At 41.3% G+C, this 19,755-nt stretch overlaps 1 protein-coding gene across 4 annotated transcripts; it reads left to right on the forward strand.

Annotated features, from left to right (window-relative positions):
* The first annotated feature begins 697 nt into the window (after positions 1-697).
* LOC105890870 (cytosolic phospholipase A2 zeta-like) lies at positions 698-17,582 on the forward strand. 4 transcript variants are annotated; one of them, XM_031579494.2, is made up of 20 exons: positions 698-862; positions 2,990-3,062; positions 5,356-5,492; positions 6,332-6,463; positions 6,568-6,608; positions 6,762-6,804; positions 11,683-11,731; positions 12,039-12,163; positions 12,545-12,634; positions 12,779-12,813; positions 13,258-13,396; positions 13,515-13,651; positions 14,285-14,507; positions 14,719-14,833; positions 14,985-15,122; positions 15,267-15,365; positions 15,689-15,868; positions 16,022-16,191; positions 16,685-16,871; positions 17,012-17,582. In XM_031579494.2, exons 1-20 carry the CDS (start codon positions 851-853, stop codon positions 17,242-17,244), a joined length of 2,358 nt encoding a protein of 785 aa, XP_031435354.1. In that variant the 5' UTR covers positions 698-850; the 3' UTR covers positions 17,245-17,582. The 4 variants fall into 4 exon arrangements, with proteins under 4 accessions (XP_031435354.1, XP_031435355.1, XP_031435356.1 ...); XM_031579495.2 differs by lacking the exon at positions 698-862 and adding an exon at positions 1,263-1,359 and having other exon boundaries at positions 17,012-17,581; XM_031579496.2 differs by lacking the exon at positions 698-862 and adding an exon at positions 1,416-1,598 and having other exon boundaries at positions 17,012-17,581.
* The last annotated feature ends 2,173 nt before the right edge of the window (positions 17,583-19,755 follow it).

The raw sequence follows: 19,755 nt of genomic DNA on the forward strand, positions 1-19,755 counted from the left end.
ATCATTGAGTCTTCTTTAACATCTTATATTATAAGGTTGGAGAATACAGAGTAAGGAATTTGAGACCATTTGTCTACAGTCTTATGCCTTCTCTTGTGTACTCTGCTCTTTAGCTCAACCCACAGGGTTTCTGTGGGGTTTAGGTCAGGATACTGAGATTTTGTGTTTAACTGCAAACTATTTTTGTGTTGATCTGGACATATGTTTTGAGTCACTGTCCTGCTGGAAGACTCAGGGATGACCCAGTTTTAGTTTCTTGGCAGAGGAGAGTACAGGTATAATGGTGGAACATTGGCAATTCTTTGATGTAATTGAGGAAATGTAAATTGTAAATTGATTGTAAATGATAAATTGATTGTAAATCAAGGTTATTCCACCAAATATTGATTTCTGAACTCTTCCTAAGGTAAAACATTAGTATTGTGTTGTTTAAAAATGAATATGAACTTGTTTTCTTTGCATTATTCGAGATCTGAAAACAATGCATATTTTTTGTTATTTTGGCCAGTTGTCATTTTTCTGCAAATAAATGCTCTAAATGACAATATTTTTGAAATATGAAATTTGGTAGAAATGTTGTCAGTAGTTTATGGAATAAAACTAAAATGTTCATTTTACTTTAACACATACCAATAAATAGTAAAACCAGAAAAACTGATAATTTTTAAGTGGTCTCTTAATTTTTTCCGCAGCTGTATATAGGGAGTGAATCAGGTGTGTGTGATTGTGTGATTTGGGAGATGTGAATGCAGTGCAGCAGGGACGGTGAGTGATGTTGATGACTTGCAGCTGGGAGTCTGAGTGAGTGCTGAAGGGGGCGTAGCCAGAGCGGCTCAGCAGGAACGCGACAATGCTGATTTTGGTGGGAAATGTATTCCATTTTTGCTTTGGTTTGTTTGTTTGCAGCCTTATTACCAACTATATAAAAGTGTTAATATAGCATTTGCATTTAAATGTGCATGTATGTAGGGAAACTATACATGTAGTTGTCGCCAATGGGATTTTTTCACTATTACTGCTTTATATGTAAGTCATGGGATATCAGTCAGACCCAAAATGCAAATGCTGTATTACAACATGAAAGCATTTTGACAGCTAAGGCTGCTTTCTGTGGAGTCCTGATGTTAAGCACACAGAGAGGGAGAGAGAGAGAGAGAGAGAGAGAGATTTGTGAAGGTGTCCACCCGAAATTTCTAATAGCTGAAATGACCCCCAAGTGCACCAAGCGCCAGCGGAAATAACGCCATTTTTGGCGCGCGTCACCGTGCGCAAAGACGGGAACGGCAGGTATAAATTCGCTTTTGACTTAGCCTCAGTTTAACATCGCTGGTCTCACTGGGATACACGGTCATGTCCAAGGTAACCAGACTTTTAAGACTTTGCAACTAAAATATGAACAGAGAGCTTGACAAATACATTAGGTTAAGCAGTAAACCACATGGTCGATACCGCTAGCAAATCTGATTTCTAAATAGGAATTACACTTTCTAAATTAAAGTGCGCTGATATTTGAACTGCAGACCAGCTGGTCCTGGCTTCAGGAATTTTCTCAGAAACACAATTAAGCTGTGTCGTTTACTTTCAACTCTATGAACGTGGTGGGTCATCATACTTTTTTTTTACCTTCCTTATTTCTTGTCATTAGTAAATTAGTTCCCAGGGAATCGAAATGTATGCAGTTTAAAGTCCTGTATGTCAACTAGATCTTATGTTTTGTCCGATGCACATTAACATGTTATCTTAAAGGCCCATTACCGAAAAATAACAAGGGGAATTTTATTTTGTGTTTTTACCTTGGCAGGCCATCTAGCAGAACAAATAAACATAGTGCAAAAAGTAAGGACATTTGTGATTGGTAGATTATTTCTTTGTTGTAACAATGCTTCTTGGCAATACATCTTATAGCGTTGGAAAGCCTGTTTATTTCCCTTTTTAAATGGTGCCACATTTGTAAGGAACATGCATTTGTGGGATGAGCAGCACAGCTGTTTATGTGGGTAGTGCCCAAGCATAATGTGCCAAAATTCTCCTATTGTCCTGTTGGTATCCACTCTTGTTTTGAGTTGTTTGGTGGATTGGATGATTGAACTCTCGATCAGTAACAAGGAAAAAACCAGACATATTGGCAATTTTACACTTTATTCATTTCGTACACCTTCAGGAGCGGGTGGAAGATCCATACGCAGCCACAACAGCCTGGCACCTCCTCCTCATACTGGTCACCAACCTGGTCACACATTGCATTCATGTAATACACCATCATGGAGAGAATGGAATGGCCTGCCATGAGTCCAGACCTCAACCCAATTGAACACTTGTGGGATCAGTTTGGGTGTGCTGTACGTGTTAGTGACCAACACAACCACGATGGCTGACCTGCAACGACTCCTGGTGGAAGAATGGAATGCCATGCCACAGCAATGTGTGACCAGGTTGGTGACCAGTATGAGGAGGAGGTGCCAGGCTGTTGTGGCTGTGTATGGATCTTCCACCCGCTCCTGAGGGTGTACGAAAGGAATAAAGTGTAAAATTGCCAATATGTCTTGTTTGTTCCTTGTTACTGATCGAGAGTTCAATCATCCAATCCACCAAACACCTCAAAACAAGAGTGAATACCAACATGAGAATAAACTGTTTAGCATTGGCAGAGGATGTTGGCAAATTTTACTTGGGCGCTACCCACATAAACAGCTGTGCTGCTCATCCCACAAATGCATGTTCCTTACAACTGTGGCACCATTTAAAAGGGAAATGTTGAAAGATGAAACAGGCTTTCCAACGGTATAAGTTGTATTGCCAAGAAGCATTGTTACAACAAAGAAATAATATACCAAGCATCGATTTCCTTACTTTTTGTGCTATGTTTAGTTTTTTCTCTGAATTGTGCTACTATCTAGCTGTGACATGCAAAGTAGCTAAATATGTGAAGATAATGACAAGAAATGCTGAAGCGTGACTGAAGTATTTGTTTTACCCTCTGTTCCACCAGCTCAAGGTTGTACCCTATTGGAGGCTCTCGGTTACTGTCCTGCGAGCAGAGCTCCACCAGTCGTATGACTACTGTGAGTTCTGTCAATCAATCTGTCTGTCTTCATTGTTTCTAAAGTTGCAGTTTCTATTCACCTGTTTGTTTTGACTAACGCTGTAGATAACCTGGTATGCCAGATGTCTGAATGTCTTCTACGACTGTGCTCTAACTATTGTTATGTAGTAGCAATTATGTGGTTAGAATTACCACTTGACTAATAATCATTTGAAGAACGAGTACAGTTTTGTATTTACAAGAACTAAAAACAAGTGTGTAAAACTGTCTTTATTGAAAATCTCATGGAAATATACTGTAGCGTGCTGGGAGTTGCGTGCTCATATGCGTATTTCTGTGCGTAAACACTGTGTAGCTATGTAGCCTGTGGAACTCGTTGCTTGAGGGCACTCTGTCTGTTTTGAGGATTCTCTTTCCTTTCTCACTCTCTCGTGCTTCGGTAACGTCATTATTAGGGGCTGGGAATGGGCAGTGATTGAGACCGGCATATGTACAGATATCTGGGGTCCTTAGCCAGGTAGCTCTTCCATGCTGTTAGCTCTGTGTGTTTGTGTGAGGTAGCGTTGTGGGTGTTGTGGCCCGTTGCAAGTTTGGGAGCCAACGTGGACGTGAATCGTGGTCCCAATCGACGTTCTGATCAGCAGTGAACTAATCAGACTGCACTAATATTGCACAGACCGACACAGCTTCACGGTGTGCTGCTGTTCTTTTGAGATAGTTTATATGCATGTGTGTGTGAGTCTGCTACTCCGAGTGACTTGGCTTTGATTTTTCCCTCTAGCCTGGGGACTGTTTGTATGTCTTGGTGAACGTGTTGTGAGTCCCAGGTTAAAGGAGTTTTCTTTGTTTTGTTCATTGTTTTCCCCATAGTCAGCCCCTGTATTGGTCAAGCCATAACACCTTGTAGGCCGCGGGAAGCCGGTTTCCGTAGTCAGTAACTTCACTGAATGACCAGTGTTGCAATGCCGTGTTGTCCTTAAGTAATTATCCAAGTGTTTCACCAGAACTTGAAGTTTGCAGTGTGTTGCGGTTGTGTGCACTTAATTCACGTGTGGTATCGAGACCGTAGCTTTCATTCTCTCTGGCTTGACTGATTAACTGGTGGCAGTTAAGATCCCCACCTTTCATGTATTTATTGACCAGCCTGTACAACCTCCTTCAATATATGAAATAAAGAACGTAATCTTGTTGTTCTGCCTTCTCTAGGAAATGCTAAATTCAGTAGCTTTAGTCGTCATAGATGAGGAAATACTGCCACCTAGTGGACAGCCCACACAAGGGAAGACGCGCAAGCTTGGTTTTCACTATTTGAGTTGTACCACGAGAGAACACACTGGTTAAGCTGAAGTCATCCTCGAAGAGCATTCTTCCACGCGTGAGCTTTGGATAGTATTTGTCTGTAAGTGCATATTATAGTGTGTTTTGTTGTTGTATAAATGCCGTTTAGACATTTTTGGAAATAGGTTGAATGTACGTTTAGAAATGTGGCGAATTCACAGCTGGAAAATAGCTAAATGATGCTAGCTCTCGCATTCATACTATCGTTGTGCCACATTGTTTTGCGTGGTATTTATGTATGTCTTTGTTTTTGTCTGTTCCAGTTTTACAAAACATCAATCTTGTATGAATAAGTGCAGAAGGGGAAAACAGTAAACGCAAGAAAATCAAGACTTGTAGTTTCTTTATTCATTCAGGAAAAGTGTTAGCTAGCTGTCTAAGCCTGCTAAAAGGAAACGCAGGTGGAGGACAGCATAGTTGTAGTTTTCTAACTTACCTGTGTCTGTACACTCATTGGGGCAGAGTTCCCCTTGCTCTGACACTATCGTATCAGTTAGCTCAAGGGGTGGCGTAGTCAGCTGTACTGTAGGGGGCGCCACATGTAAATAGTTCAATCGATAATATAGTGTTTCCTGTCAACGTTAAATTTTCGAATGTGCTTATGTTCTTAGCCTGTGTTAATGTTAGCGTGTGTTTTTGTTATCCATGCTGAGTCTGTGTTATGTGTAAATGCCCCTGAGTAGTCCTCTTTGTCACTATTACCCACTGCAAGCTGTGTATGCAATATAAGACCCTCTGCCCTTCAATAACGTCTATATCAGTTGTCTCATATGTTGACAAATGGCAGAGAACTAAGACGTAGCTATCAAGTTGCTTCATTGCAGCTTTACATTGACAAGGGAGGTAAAGGCTTTAGTCAGAGGATGAGTATATAAGAAGCGTCCATCAATGTCAGCAGAAGGATGGACGGATTATGAAACCATGGGCCCCTGGAACTAAAACTGAACTAGCTCCCTCTCCATGGTTCTCCTCAGTGTCGGAGTCGGACTGCTATATGATTCTGAGGCTCCCCACGTCCTCTGCTCGCTCTCACCGCACCCAGACAGTGTCCAACAGCAACAACCCAGAGTGGAACGAGACGTTTCACTTCCGCATCCACAGCCACATCAAGGTCAGACGCAACAGCAGTCATTTTGTGTGAGCACGAGAGAGAGCAGGGCATGTCATGATTTGCATGGGTGACTAGATGGTGCGGAGGTTGAACAAGCCATTTTGAAGATATTACTGTAATTGTGGTCTGAGCAATGTGCCAGAGTGACCAGTGAAAGCAGGCAAAGTAATGCAAAGTCCTCCATGTGTGTTCAGCCAATATGAATTCAGTCACATAGAGATAACCAAATACATCATCACAGGTTAGGTTGCAAGGTGCCTTTATAATCTGTCTTGGATAAAAGCATATGCACCTGATACAAAATAATGTATAAAAGGTAGAGGCTAGCACACCTATCCTCTCAGACTCAAAGGTTTAATAAGTGTAGTTGTATAGACCTACAATTAAGTGTTTATGTGGAACGAGTGTATCAGCTAAAACATAATGAATGACCTTGAAACAAAGTATTTATCAGTAACAGTTTTGTGCATACTTGCAAGAATTCAAATAAATGCTTGAAACGGTCTTAATTGAAAATGTATTTTCAATAAGCCACAGGCTTTTGTAGGCAATCCCTGGTGCATGATATATGATAAATGTATGATGTATGATAAATGTACTTATTGTTTTACAAACGTCAAATGTGTCAAGAAATGGCCCACAGCAAACGAGAACTGCATTTACTGTAATTTATACAGTAGAGGCACCTAAACAATGTCAGACCCCTTTCTTTGACCAACACATGACCACATACCTGTCTAAAGCTGAAAGAGTTTTCACCTCACTTACCAACAAGAAAACGACACCACTGAAAACTGCAGAAAGATATTGATTCTGACATATCTACCCTTCTCTTCCAGAATGTTCTAGAAATGCAATTTTACGATGAAGACCCCTTCAAGCAAGATGATCTTTGCTCTGTCGAGTTGTTTGATATCAGCAATCTCATCTTGGGCCAACAGCAGACCAAAATGTTCATAATAAATAAAAAGGTAAAGCCCTCGAATTGAAGCATAGATTGAGGCAATGTGACATTGTACCCACTAAAATACTAAATATGTCTTCAGATCTGACGTTCTGTTCTTTCCGTGCTCAGACAAATGCTAAGCTGTGGGTTGAATTTGAGATGGCAGAGAGGTAAGAGAACAGACACTTAAATAAATTAAGTTACAACTTGATGATACTTGTTTTATACCCCTAAGCTCTATAGACTGTCAATAGCCATAATTGCGTGCATGTATTAAATAATTCTCATGCGTTGCTGAAGAGACTTGTTCTTTTGGTTTTCAGTGCTGAGGATCCAGGGACGTACCTGTCCAATGGAGTCCTGGTGGTAGGTGCTACTGTTTGTATTCTATTTAAAGCTACAGTCCTTGATTCTGCTGAAAGTTAGTGGAGCTAAACAGCCAATCAACATACATCCCCCCCTTCCGTGCTGCTGGTGGTGGTGGGGGGGGGCCCACTTCAGGGCTTGTGTGTATTGTTTTGACACTCAATGACATTTAGTGGTAGGTGGTATTCTGTAAATTGTATTTATGATATGTGTGTTGTGTGTTGATGTGGCCTTTCATTCCATGTCCATCCATGCTTTCGATTAAAATGTCAGCTTTGCAGTTGTGGCAGTAAAATATTCCCTTAAAAGCATTTTTAGAATGCTTTTCGTAGAGTCCTATTGAGAGACACAGACAATAAAAGACTCAATTGCCCTTGTTAGCTTATAAAAATGAAAATCAACATTAATTCTGGACTTAACTAAGTTCTTGAAAAACGCTATAACATCATCTCCCATGTTCTGCTGAACTTAATTTTTTTTCAGCTGATATAAATAGCAAGTGTAGCGCCACCAGCCCATATATGTGGTACTGTCAGTGATGCCCTGAGTTCTTACTCTCTTATATGAATTCAATAAACGTAATGTGAATTATGCTGTGAATATTATACCTGTACTGACTGCAATTCACCTTCTTGTAACCTAGACTAACTTAGTACAAAATAATGCATAGAAACATGAATTTCCACCCTTAAGGTATAGTTTAGGTACTTGTATTGAAAATGAATTCAACAGGTATACAATAAAATAAAATAGATACCACTGAATATAAAAATAAAAGTAGAATGAACTGTCATGAATTTAAATCAGATACCTTATCAAATGATAGCAGTTATCCTGCTTGTTTAACCAAACTGAACTGGTTACCTATAACCTCATACAAATCATACACAAGCACAGATTACATCAAACATTTAACTTATGGGCCCATAAAGTGATAAACTAAGCCGGCATATATCTATTTGAAAAACCCCTAACATGAATTGTTCCTGTTTCAGACCTGATGTTGTTGCTTGTGGGCGTTGTGGCCGTTAAAACGTAAATTGGCCTTTTCACGCAATGCGCAGCAAAACAAAACCAGCGGGTAACTCACGAACGTGATGAGCTCCGGGCACAGAGGAATTCCGTGCACCGCCGTCAGTAGCCGCCGCCAGACTCACGCACTGTCCGCATGTGTGGCTTCTCTCCTGCTTGGCGATCCCATGTCTCCTCGCACTGGCCGATAACAGTCCTCTCGTTCTGTCCACTCGCTGTACTTCAATAGCCAGTTAGCACAAAACAGCAGGCTACAGCTAGCCAACTTCCCTGTTGGTTTAAATATCATTTGACTGACAAAAGTCTATGAAAACTGCCCATAACTTCTCTTTGTAATTTATAATAGCCTACTTCCGTTTGTACACTATAAACTGGTTATCAGGCCCGACAACCATACGCATAACATACTAAAGAGGAATGGATATTGGTAGCAGTCTACTACGTGACCTTCTCTGTCGCTTGTCCGTAGCTCAAGAGAACGTGTATCTATCTTCCACCGGATTTTCCTACATCCGTGAACTCACCTTCGCCACTGATTGGCCAATATGTTATAACAGAAATGAAATATTTTACCCACTTCATTATATTTTAAACATAAGAATAGTATAAATTACGATCCTTTGTTAAATGAACATTTTACCTTATCAGAAAATAAAGCAAAAAACAAATACATTGTCTGTCTGTCGGTAAACAGACAGAAAAACCCAAAGGAAACTTAACCATGTATTTTCTACAGGGTTACACAAGCTTGGCCTGACCAACAATACAATTAATAAGCTCGCATTTTGTTCTGTGTTTCTGATTGTAGAAGAAACCAACTATAAACCCTTGTTTGGTAAAAAAATTCCAAAAGAAAATAACAAAAGACAAACAAAACAAGGAACAAAGCCTATTACACTCCATTAAGCAATGATAAATTGTCTCAAGTATGGACAAGTATCACATATTGTTGGGTTCATCAGACACTATGGCATTCACAACAATGGCACCGTGCAAGATCCTCCATTGAAGATCACCAGTTCTCTTTGTCAATGGAGACTTGTAAAAAACTCTCCACACAGGCTTGGTTTTCTCATCGATACCTAACTTGTCTCTCCACACAGTATCCATTCTGTCTTTCAGAGTAGCCCTATTGGCCACTTTCACAAGATTCTTGTATACAACCTTCCCAGTGACTGAATCTAAATGCATCCGATCACAGTCCCCAAGCACTAGCAGAGGGCTAGTGTGACCACATTCTAACAGTGATGGTGAAAGTTTCATATTCGGAAAACGTTACTGACTTCACGCAGAATGCCAAGAGCCAGTGGTCTCCAGGCCGGAGTACTTGAAGCTGTGAGCAGTCGCTGGATGAACTGCAACCGAAAAGTGTCCCTCCTGCAAGCAAGATTTATAAGTCCTTGTCCATCATCTTTTGTTAGGAAAAGGATGGCTTGAGGGACCCAGTGTAGTTTATCCCAAAAGAAATTCACCACTTCCCTCTGAATACTCTCAATTAGTCCAACAGGGGGGTCCATACATGCAAACTTGTGCCATAAGGCTGATGCCACAAGGTTGTTGATTATAAGTGTGCGCCCCCTATATGATAGTTGAGGGAGCAGCCACTTCCATTTCCCCAAACGACAGTTAACCTTTTCCAAAACCCCTTCCCAGTTCTTTTGAACAAAAACATCAAAATATTTAAACTAGTGCAGTCAAACGATTAAAATATTTAATCACGATTAATCGCATATGTCATAGTTAACTCAAAATGAATCGCGATTAATCGCAAATTTTCATCTATTCTAAATGTCTCTTCATTTATTTATTTTTTTCCATCATTTTATTTTAATTTTAATTCCCTTATCAACATGGAAACGTGGATTGGCTTGCTTTATGCAAATGTTTTATTTTATTGAAAACCAACATTGCCAAACAGGGCGGTACAAAATAAAACGTCACCCAGCGAAGAGTCAGACGGGCTAGAGCAAGCAGACTCTTCGTCACTATTGTGTTCAGCACTCGCATCCCCTTTCTTTGCTCTTGGTACACAACTTGCACTGTCCTCAGACTTTCTCTTGAACGGGACCTTGAAATCTCCGCTCATTTCAACGTCTTGGGCAGGCTCTGGAGAAAGCAAGCCCGAGACTTTGGCATTAACACTTGCGTTTTCTCTAGGTTTTTCCAATACAGGTCTACCGTCTGTCTTACACTCACTCAAAGCAGTCAACTCTTTAGTGATCAAATCATTAACTGTGTTATCATTCGAACCAGCTGGAGTGGAGCCACCAGCTGCGGCTACAGGCCCCTCTGCAATTAGGTCAATCAGGTATTCCTCTGATCTGCTGGAGTTACACTGAACTCACACATACGTGTTGGATTGCGTTGATCCAACGGATGGCGGAGGAGTCTGGCGCATGGGGTTGTGTTGATAAGAGACGTTACAGTGACATTGGTTTGTTGACCTGTCAATCACGCCACTAGCAGTTAACAGCAAGCTGTTTACCTTGTGAGTAGTAGCATGCTAACATTTAGATAGGTGGCTCAGACACCTCGCAAATCCTATCAGACATATTTTTCAGTTGCAATAAAGGGGTTTTTACATTGTACACTGTCTATTTCTCGGTAACTTTAAAATTAATCTAAGCAAAAAAAAGCCAAACAAACAACTTAGGTACAAATACGACCATCTACGGAGTTTGGTCCGCCATCTTTTCTCTTTTTGAGCTTCCCGCTCTTTAGACGTGAGCATAAACGCTATCTGATTGGCTAGCGCCTGGGCTGTGAGTTATGCATGAAAGGCAATTTGATTGGCTGACGCATGCGTTGCCTCTCAAAGTTGAAATTTTTTCAACTCTTGCCCAAGCAACGCATGAAACGCAACGGAACCCAACGGAGCCACAATTCATTTCGGCAAAGGATGACGTCACCCCATTCAAAGTGAATGGGGATCCGTCAACCTTTGCGGAATCAACGCATTCCAACGCTTACGTGTGAGTCCAAGGTTAATGTCGGATGTGCTTTCCCTAGCTTCATGTGCAAATGCGCTGCCTTCGGCGGGCGAGGGGGCAGTCGCGGGGGCACCTTCTAAGCTCGGTTCAGCCACTTTTGGTGCCCGATCCGCACTGTTACTCTTTTTCCGTGGGCAGTCAAATCTTCCTCATGGATAAAACCAGCCGACCATAAACCGATAGCTTATCCTCAATAAAAAGTGGAACGTTAGTTATGATGATTTTTCTTTTCTTAGAAGGGGAACTAAGTGGAAGTACGGTTGTGTGTGTGTGCGTCATTTAGAACAATAGCTGTTGCAATTACCTCTAGCTTTCTCAATTGTACCAATAAACATGTTCATGGCCAACCACATCACCAATTGCAAGACTACACTCCTCAACACTTGCGGAGCACTGAATTTTAACACCATGTTGTCTTGTAAGACGCTGAAAATCCATTATTCCCGCAACAGTCACGCTGCCAGACAAAGCTGGTGGCTAACTCCGCGGGAGGGCAAACACAAAAATAAAGCAAACTAAAAACAATCCACAGCGTCTGTAGAGTTTGATAACAAAGAAACAGTTTGCCGATAAACACGTGTAAAAAAGGAGTTAGAATTCACTCACACAGACAGAGAGAGAGAGACATGTTGCATTGCTATCAGTAACGGGTTTCTGTGCATACCAACCACATTGTTAAGAACTGGGTAACACTGGTATCTATGACAGATACTTCAGGTATCTTCTGCAGTGATACAGTACTACTGTAACGGTGCTAACTAAGCATGTAATGTGACAGAAGTTTTGGTAGAGAAAGTAATGAATGACTCATTTCAACTGTGGTACTTGACATTCCTCCTCATTCTTCTGCTTCTAGGCGGCACCATTCTCCACTATAGACATCACCGCAAATCTTCTAGGAACTGGTGAGCAGCAGAGCATGTTCAAGGATGAAAAGGAATTAATTAATTTTAGTACAGGTGTCAACTTGTAAGAGCAGCACTCTGTGGGACACTCTCTATCAGTTCACCTCGTCAGACGTCTTAGCTGTAATACTCTTGATGATTGGCTGGCAGTAAAATAAAAACTTCACCCTGACAAATAAAGTAAAAAAACAAGCACCAGGTGCAAGGCATGTAGAGAGGGAGGGAGAGAGAGAGAGAATTTTTAAAGTCTCTCCGTGTGTGTGTGTGTGTGTGTGTGTGTGTACAACATTTCTGTGTCCTGTTGCAGCACTCCAGAGCCTAATACTGAAGTTTAAAGGAGCTTATAAAGAGGAACATGTTCTCACCTCTGGCCTGGTGGACTCTTTACGCTACTACATTAACAGAGACCTGGAAACCGAGCTCTCTGTCCAGGTACACACACACACACAGTCCTCTCCGTCCAGGTACACACACACACAGAGCTCTCTGCCCAGGTAACAAAGACTGGACTCCGAACTCTATCAAATAAAGACAATCATCCCACTTCAAAATATCAAAAGTTAGGAATTGTCATTGATTAGCTAACATATGATTAATCTATCTATTGTAAATTCTACACTGCCATATTAACTAAATATAACATATGACTAATAAATCTATGGTAAATTATACACTGTGCCATATAAGCGAAATATAACATGATTGTATATTATAATTGTAAATTATATATGCTATAAAAGGTCTTGCCATTGCCAACTAAAAAACTAAGTGGGAAAATGTCCATTATTTTCTTAATTCATCTTCTGTTGTTAGGGTGAAGATACAGTTCAGCCAATCCAACTTTCACCAGATTCTCTGTGGCCAATAAGTACCAAACAGGAAGTGAAAATGCCTGTCGGAATGGTAGTGCACTTATTAATAATTTATGAACACTTATCTAATCTGAACATTTATCTGTTGCATATTTTGTTAGTCTGAGACACATGCAGTGGAATGAAAATATCTTGGCAAGAAAACCAGTCAAAGTAACACCAAGTGTTGTTACAGGATGTTGTTGACCTGGAACTGAAGAGTGAGGGACGGTAAAATCTTCCCTTTCTATCTAAAACCTACAATATTCTTTAGTCTCTGCACAGATAGAGGTAGACAGGCCCTCCCTTTGGGGTTGTCAGTATGTTTCATTGCATAGAGAGAAGAGAACATAAATCACTTATACAGCATATTGAATTACCACCTTATTAAATTACAACTGGAAAAGCAACTGTCACAGTAGAGATTCCAGGTTTTGATCACCTGTACACACACACACACACCACCACCACCATGACCTTTGACCTAAATCCAACAGTCTATCTGTTATGATTTTCAATGAGCCATATGTTCACTGTGTGTGAGACTGTGTGTGTTTTATTAATGGCCACCATTTCAATTACCAATAACAATATCATGTAAATAAAGTGAAACTGAATTAAATAGGCTGTTACTGTTTTTGTCCTGACTTCTGTTTTGTGACTGTGATCCTGTAGGCCAGAGCAGGAGCTGGCAGTGCGTCTGGACTTTGACATCCCGTCAGCAGAGAAGGACTTCCTGGAGAAAAGGAAAGTGGTGGTGGGGCGGGCTTTGCACAAGCTGCTGGAGCTCAGTTCCCCTCTACAGACAGATATGGTACGGTGTGTTTCCTAGTTCAGATACTCAGATTACTGGAACCTGATTGCAAACATTGACTTTTCTTAAAAGAACAACAACACGAAAAATAAACTAAAAAAGTCAGACTGTATTGTAGGTCCCCCTGGTGGGTGTGGTTTCCTCGGGGGGCGGGACCAGGGCGATGACTGGCCTTTTTGGGAGTCTGAAGGGTCTCCAGACTTTGGGAATCCTGGATGCCATCAGCTACATCACTGGGGTCTCAGGAGCCACATGGTGAGTCCGCTCATAAGTAAGGGATAATGTATAGTGCACCATCAGCTACATCACTGGGGTCTCAGGAGCCACATGGTGAGTCCCCTGTATTGGAAAATTAATCCAGACAGGATGAACCTTTTGTCCTGAAGGGATTTATTTTCTGATACTGACCGGCGGACATTATCCTGCTTATTATACAGTTACTTGCCAATATGATGAAAGAAATTCCTCAAAAAAATCCTTTTTAAGTGATTTTGTTGACGTTTTGTGGATTCAACTGAGGGGAAAAAAAATGTCTTCACACAAATAGAACTTTAAAGTTTCAGGTGTTGTGTAGCAACATATTAATGGCTGACTTTAAGTTACAATGAATGTCACTACTGGACTACTGACTGGACTACTTGCGGAATGATTTGAAAGATGTGAATTAGAAGCACCAAACCCATTGCCAATGGCAGTGGTCATTAATTTAATTTCCATCATAAAGAATATCAGACCTCCACATTTTGGGATGGCCTATTCAATTCAATGGAACTTTTTGCAACATTCTGAGGAGCCGTATAATAAAAGATTTGAGCATATAACATCACCTGCTTTCACCAGCATGATTTTCCTATAATTGTAGATGACATATGACCTGACATCTTATAGGGCCATGTCAACCCTGTACGAGAATGCTGATTGGTCTCTGGGGGACCTGGGTATGGTTACTGAGCCAATGAAGGTTGAGATGATTAAGAGGTACCAGAACATCCTGTCCGAGGAGCAGCTCAGTTACTACTGGGAGGAGATGGGACAGAAGGGGAGGGACGGACTTCCCGTGTCCCCCATTGACATGTGGGGTCTGGCCATCGAGCACCTCATCTATGGGAAGGTACTGCAGGATACATACGGGACAAACACATGCACACTAACACACAAAAAATGACACTATCCTTTGCCCCCCCCCCCCCCCCCCCCCCCTTACACCTGCACACATGTACACACACTACATTAAGAAACAATTAACTTCAAACAGTTATTTAACCAGCAATCAGTAGATTCTGCAAATCTTAGAGTGTACTGTCTGGTCTTTGCAAGTGCAGAAATGGGACAGTACCCTCTCTGACCAGAAGAGGGCGGTGTCAGGGGGACAGAATCCTCTGCCTATCTACACAGCTGTGAACACGAAGACGAGCCTGACGGGCATCAAAGAGGCTGGTAGGCATTACTGGAACAGCCAGCCAAATGTGCTCGGAGATTATACAGACAATGTATTTCTTCATTTATTATTGCATTCTCTGGAACCTGTGCCAATCTATCTTACTTCTAATCCCTCTTTGGATTCAGTACCTGTGTGTGTGTGTTGCAGAGTGGTGTGAATTCACCCCGTATGAGGTTGGTCTTCCGAAGTACGGTGCATTTGTACCCACTGAGGACTTTGGCAGTGAGTACTTCCTGGGTCACCAGGTCAAAAAACTTCCACAGACTCGTCTGCCTTTCATGATAGGTGAGATATGGAATGAAGCAAGTAGGGAGGAAGGGTGTGTGTGTGTGTGTGAGAGAGAGAGAGAGTGTGTGAAAGAGAGAGAAAGAGATACATTTATATGTGTGTGTGTGTGTGTGTGTGTGTGTGTGTGTGTGTGTTCTGTAGGAATCTGGAGCAGCTTTTTGTCCGTCAACCTTACAGATCTGTGGCACCTTGTCACAGGCTTTGCTCCATCCTGGATAGGTAGTGATGTCGTCAACACAGGTACTGGTTTCTACAATGTACTAATTTTAATACAACCAGTCACAATTCACAAATACTTTTTCAGGTTATAACATAGGCACATAAAAACACCATCTAAAAACCATCTGAATAATTTAAAGCAAGCCATAGGCCTCTAAAGGATAGTGCTGGAAGGAGGATTGAAAGCCTAAAGGGGAAATGTGGACGTTAGGCGTATTCTTGTCGATTTTGACAGACTTTCAGTCCAACAGTTTAAACTAGCCGTCTCCAGACTGGACACTCTTGTCATTTAGTGTTGGAGTCATGTCTGGCCCAGTGAGATTTCTGAGGTTTGTCCTCCACAGAGACGGACAACAACCCGTCCACGCTGGACACCTTCCTGATCAAACCAGCCACCAACATAATGCAGATGATCACCAACTTCTTCACATATCGACCATTCGTCAGCCAGATTTACAACTTTATGCGAGGCCTCTATCTCCACTGGGACTACAACAGCACGAATGGTTTCACCGTAGGACAAGGTCATTTCTGTGTACATTTATATGCAATGTGTGTATTTAGGTATATAAATATATACTTAGATAAGTGATAAGTGTATGTGTATGTAATACGTCATTAGCTGGACAATCTACCAGCCACATGACTTAAATCCATCCTTTGTGGTTCATGTCCAGACACACATCCTGATGCCTTTCCGAACCAGTTGACACCAGCGGACCCAACCCTGAATCTTGTGGACTCGGGGTTGTCCTGCAACACGGGGTTCCCCCCTGTGCTGCGACCCCACAGACGTATGGACCTCATCCTGTCCCTTAACTACTCCTGGGATTCAGACCAGTTTATGGTATATACATTAGACAGCCAAGACTACCACACGTGCAACACAGGACCAATCAAGCATATACCTTCAGACTAAAGTATGCTGGCCTGCTAATCATAACCACGATAATAAGGACAGGATACACTCTGTGAAGTTCTACACTTAAGGTTATCCAGATTTTGGATTCTGGTTATTTCCAGATATCATTTTGAAACATTAAATTGCACATTTACACTTATACCCACTGTCCTGACACCAAGTTAACACTAATATTCTAGAGCGTGGAGCTCTAGAATCTTTGATCACAAGTGTCTGAATGCATGGAAGATAATCACCTTCACCAACTCAGATTAAACAACAGAGTAAGGGAAAACCGATTAGAGCCCAGGCCTGTTTAACCGTGTTTAACTGTTTCTCAGTTGTTTAGCTGTCTGTATGTCAGGTGTTTAATAAAGACTGATGATCTTGTTTTCTCACAGAGACCAGCCCTGTTTAACTGTGTTGAACTGTTTCTCAGGTGTTGAAGAAAACCCAGCAGCACTGCACTGATCACAGGATCCCGTTCCCTCACATCGATTTCAGCCGTGTGGAGAAAGAGGCCATGAAGGAGGTGTATGTTTTTGAGGACGAGAAGAACCCCAAAGCTCCCATTGTGGTTCACTTCCCTCTGGCCAACCTCACTTTCAGAGAGTTTAAAGCCCCAGGTTAGTGGACACGAGCCCTGCGTGGTAGCCTCTGCCGTCGGGGTATGAATGCGTAGATGTTTGAGGCTTCAACATGTAAAGCGCTTTGACTGCTCTATGAGTAGAAAAGCACTATATAACTGCAGTCCATTTCTTTGAAGGTGTCAGGAGAGAAGGGAAGGATGAACTGAGGATGGGAGAGCTGGACGTGAGCAGCAGCGCCTCACCATACATCACCACGAACCTGGCCTACCAGCCCGAGGACTTCCAGAAGCTGATGGACCTCACTTGCTACAACATCCTGAACAACCGCGACACCTTGCTGTCAGCTCTGCGCAGGGCGCTACAGAGAGAGAGAGTCCATGAAGATGAGCACAAACCCTCCTGTCCCTGAAATTTTGGCATTCAGATATTAATGATTTAAGGTTACAAAAGAACATACATCATTCTTATAAGCAGCAGATGTTAAATCAACATTACTTTTTGAGATATACTTTTATAGGTGACTGATTTTGGTATAATCTTCAACTAATTTGGATTGTTAATGTTCATGTTAAAGAAGAAAAGCCAACTATAAAGACACAAATGCTAGATGCTTGGAAGGTTTTCCCAATGCCAGCAGTGCTATAACTTCCTAGTTTTAACTCCGTAGTGCTACTTTTAAAGGTTATATCAAAGCTTCACTGAATACTACATATTCCAAGTGTGTTTAACTTTCCAATGACATCGTTTGTTAACTGTGCTACATTGTATCAGTTTGCTAGTGTCTATTTGTCACTTTTTCAGATGACTATCAATTTCAGTTGCCCTGATATATTTTCATTATAAACACCACAGAATTTTTCTTTTGGATCTTCAGATTTTTAGAGCCAGGAATGTGTTCATCCTCAATTTGACTAAATAAAGAATCAGTCAAGCCTACTTACACAGTGAATTTTTTTTAATGCACTCAGTCAACACAGTCAGGCTTGAAGTCTGTACACAGTGTCAGTGTCTCTCAGGCCCTAGGGAAGAGACAATTATTTCTGCTGTCCTTACACATACCATCTTATAATACTCACACAATCTGTCTGATATATCAGATGACAGAAAGAAAGAACAAAACAAATTAATTAATTGATTAACAAATTAAGAACAAACAAGCTAATTAACGGATGAATGAATGAAAACATATGGGAACAGAAAATGAAAAAACTAATAAATAAGTAGATATAAGTTTGTTAACACATAGAACACCAGGCAGTTAGTTGTTTTCATTCACTGGTTTGATGCCAGCATGTGGGATAGGCTTTTTAATGACACCCTGAATTTGTACGTGATGAAGGTAGTGGAGGAGAAGAATGCCGTTTTACATCTTTTAGGTAATTTAGCAGGCCAGCCCTGTCATGCTCCAGAGGGATAGGGCAGGGTATGCAACACCTAGTTACCTTTGTGACACAGAGGATTTAAAATATATATATATATATTGATTTTGAGCACAGTGGCATTTTTATGCCAAAGTAACAGCACAAATAGGCACTATTTAAGTTTTACAATTAAAAATCAAAATAAAGATACACAGCAGAACATGAGACATCCACAGTCCCCTCCACAATGATTGGCACCCCTGGTAAAGATGAGTTTGATTACTTAGCTTAGTCTCACACTGAAATAATGACAACCTTTAAATCAAGTAAATATATTGTATTCAGTGGCACCCCTGCATTTAATACTCTGTACAACCTTCCTTTACCAATAAAACATCATTGAGTCTTCTACCCAGTGGGCAGTAACTCCAAGAAAACCCCTTTGCCTTGCACTCCAACAATCTGTTGTCGTAGCAATGAAATCGACTGTGGACATAGCTTCTTTGATGTTCCTCTTCATCTCAATTGCATCCTCATATATCTTGCGTCACAAGGTGGTCCTTGACATCAGAGAGGCATTGGGCTGAAGATCTTGCACGAGATCTTGACATGATGGCTGCTCCACCACACTAAAGAGCTGGAGACTCTGGATTACAAAATTCAAAAGGGCATGATCAACATTTCTTTGAGAAACTATATTTGTTTCACCTAACTTTAACTGCCTGAAAGTTGAAGGAGCGTCTTGGTTCTTTGCTTTTCTTTTGCGTGGGGCTGTCAAAACGTCATACCTATCCACATCCTAGATCAGGGGTACTCAATTAGAAACCCAAAAGGTCCACTCGCCAAATTTCCATTCAGTCCAGGGCTTGGAACAGTGACGGTCAAAATCCCAAAACATGCACAAACGGTTATGTGGTCTGGCCTTATTTGTGTGAAAGGTGACACTTTTTTGTGGTTTAAACTTGGGCATAAAAGGTGTGACGGCCAGGCGGAGGCACTGATGTAAGTGTTCATTGGGTGTGCTCCTGTATTTGTTTTTCACCATATTCATGGTTGAAAAGGCAGACTCACAACAGTATCTCTATCCTAAACGGTTGTGGTATACTGCATATTTTCAGTTTAAGTACATTGAGAGCAACTAAACCCAGAAAAAATTCCTTGTATATGAAAATGTACTTGGCCAATAAACATGATTCTGATATATGTTGAGGTATGCACGCTCTTGTTGTGTGGCTGATCTAACTATTACACTGCATGTTGCTTGGTATGATTGCAGATGGTTTATTTTTCTGCCCCTTACCTCAGAGTTCTGCGGGTATTTTTGTTCGAAGTGTGCATGCTTTGTTTCATAGTGACGTTTCACGTTACAACTTTTGACAAGGGCAACCGTCTCCTTGCAGATTAAACACATCGGTTTTGTGCTCCCCACAGGCAGCACAAATACATACTTGTCAGTCCACTCTGTCTTAAATTCGCGATTTTTGGAATCGACTTTTCTCTTTTTGTCGGGTTTAAAGCACGCCATGATTTTCGTTCGCTGAGAAAAAAAATACCGTTCA

Source organism: Clupea harengus, chromosome 13 (assembly GCF_900700415.2).
Source record: "Clupea harengus chromosome 13, Ch_v2.0.2, whole genome shotgun sequence".
NCBI classification, from domain to species: Eukaryota; Metazoa; Chordata; class Actinopteri; order Clupeiformes; family Clupeidae; genus Clupea; species Clupea harengus.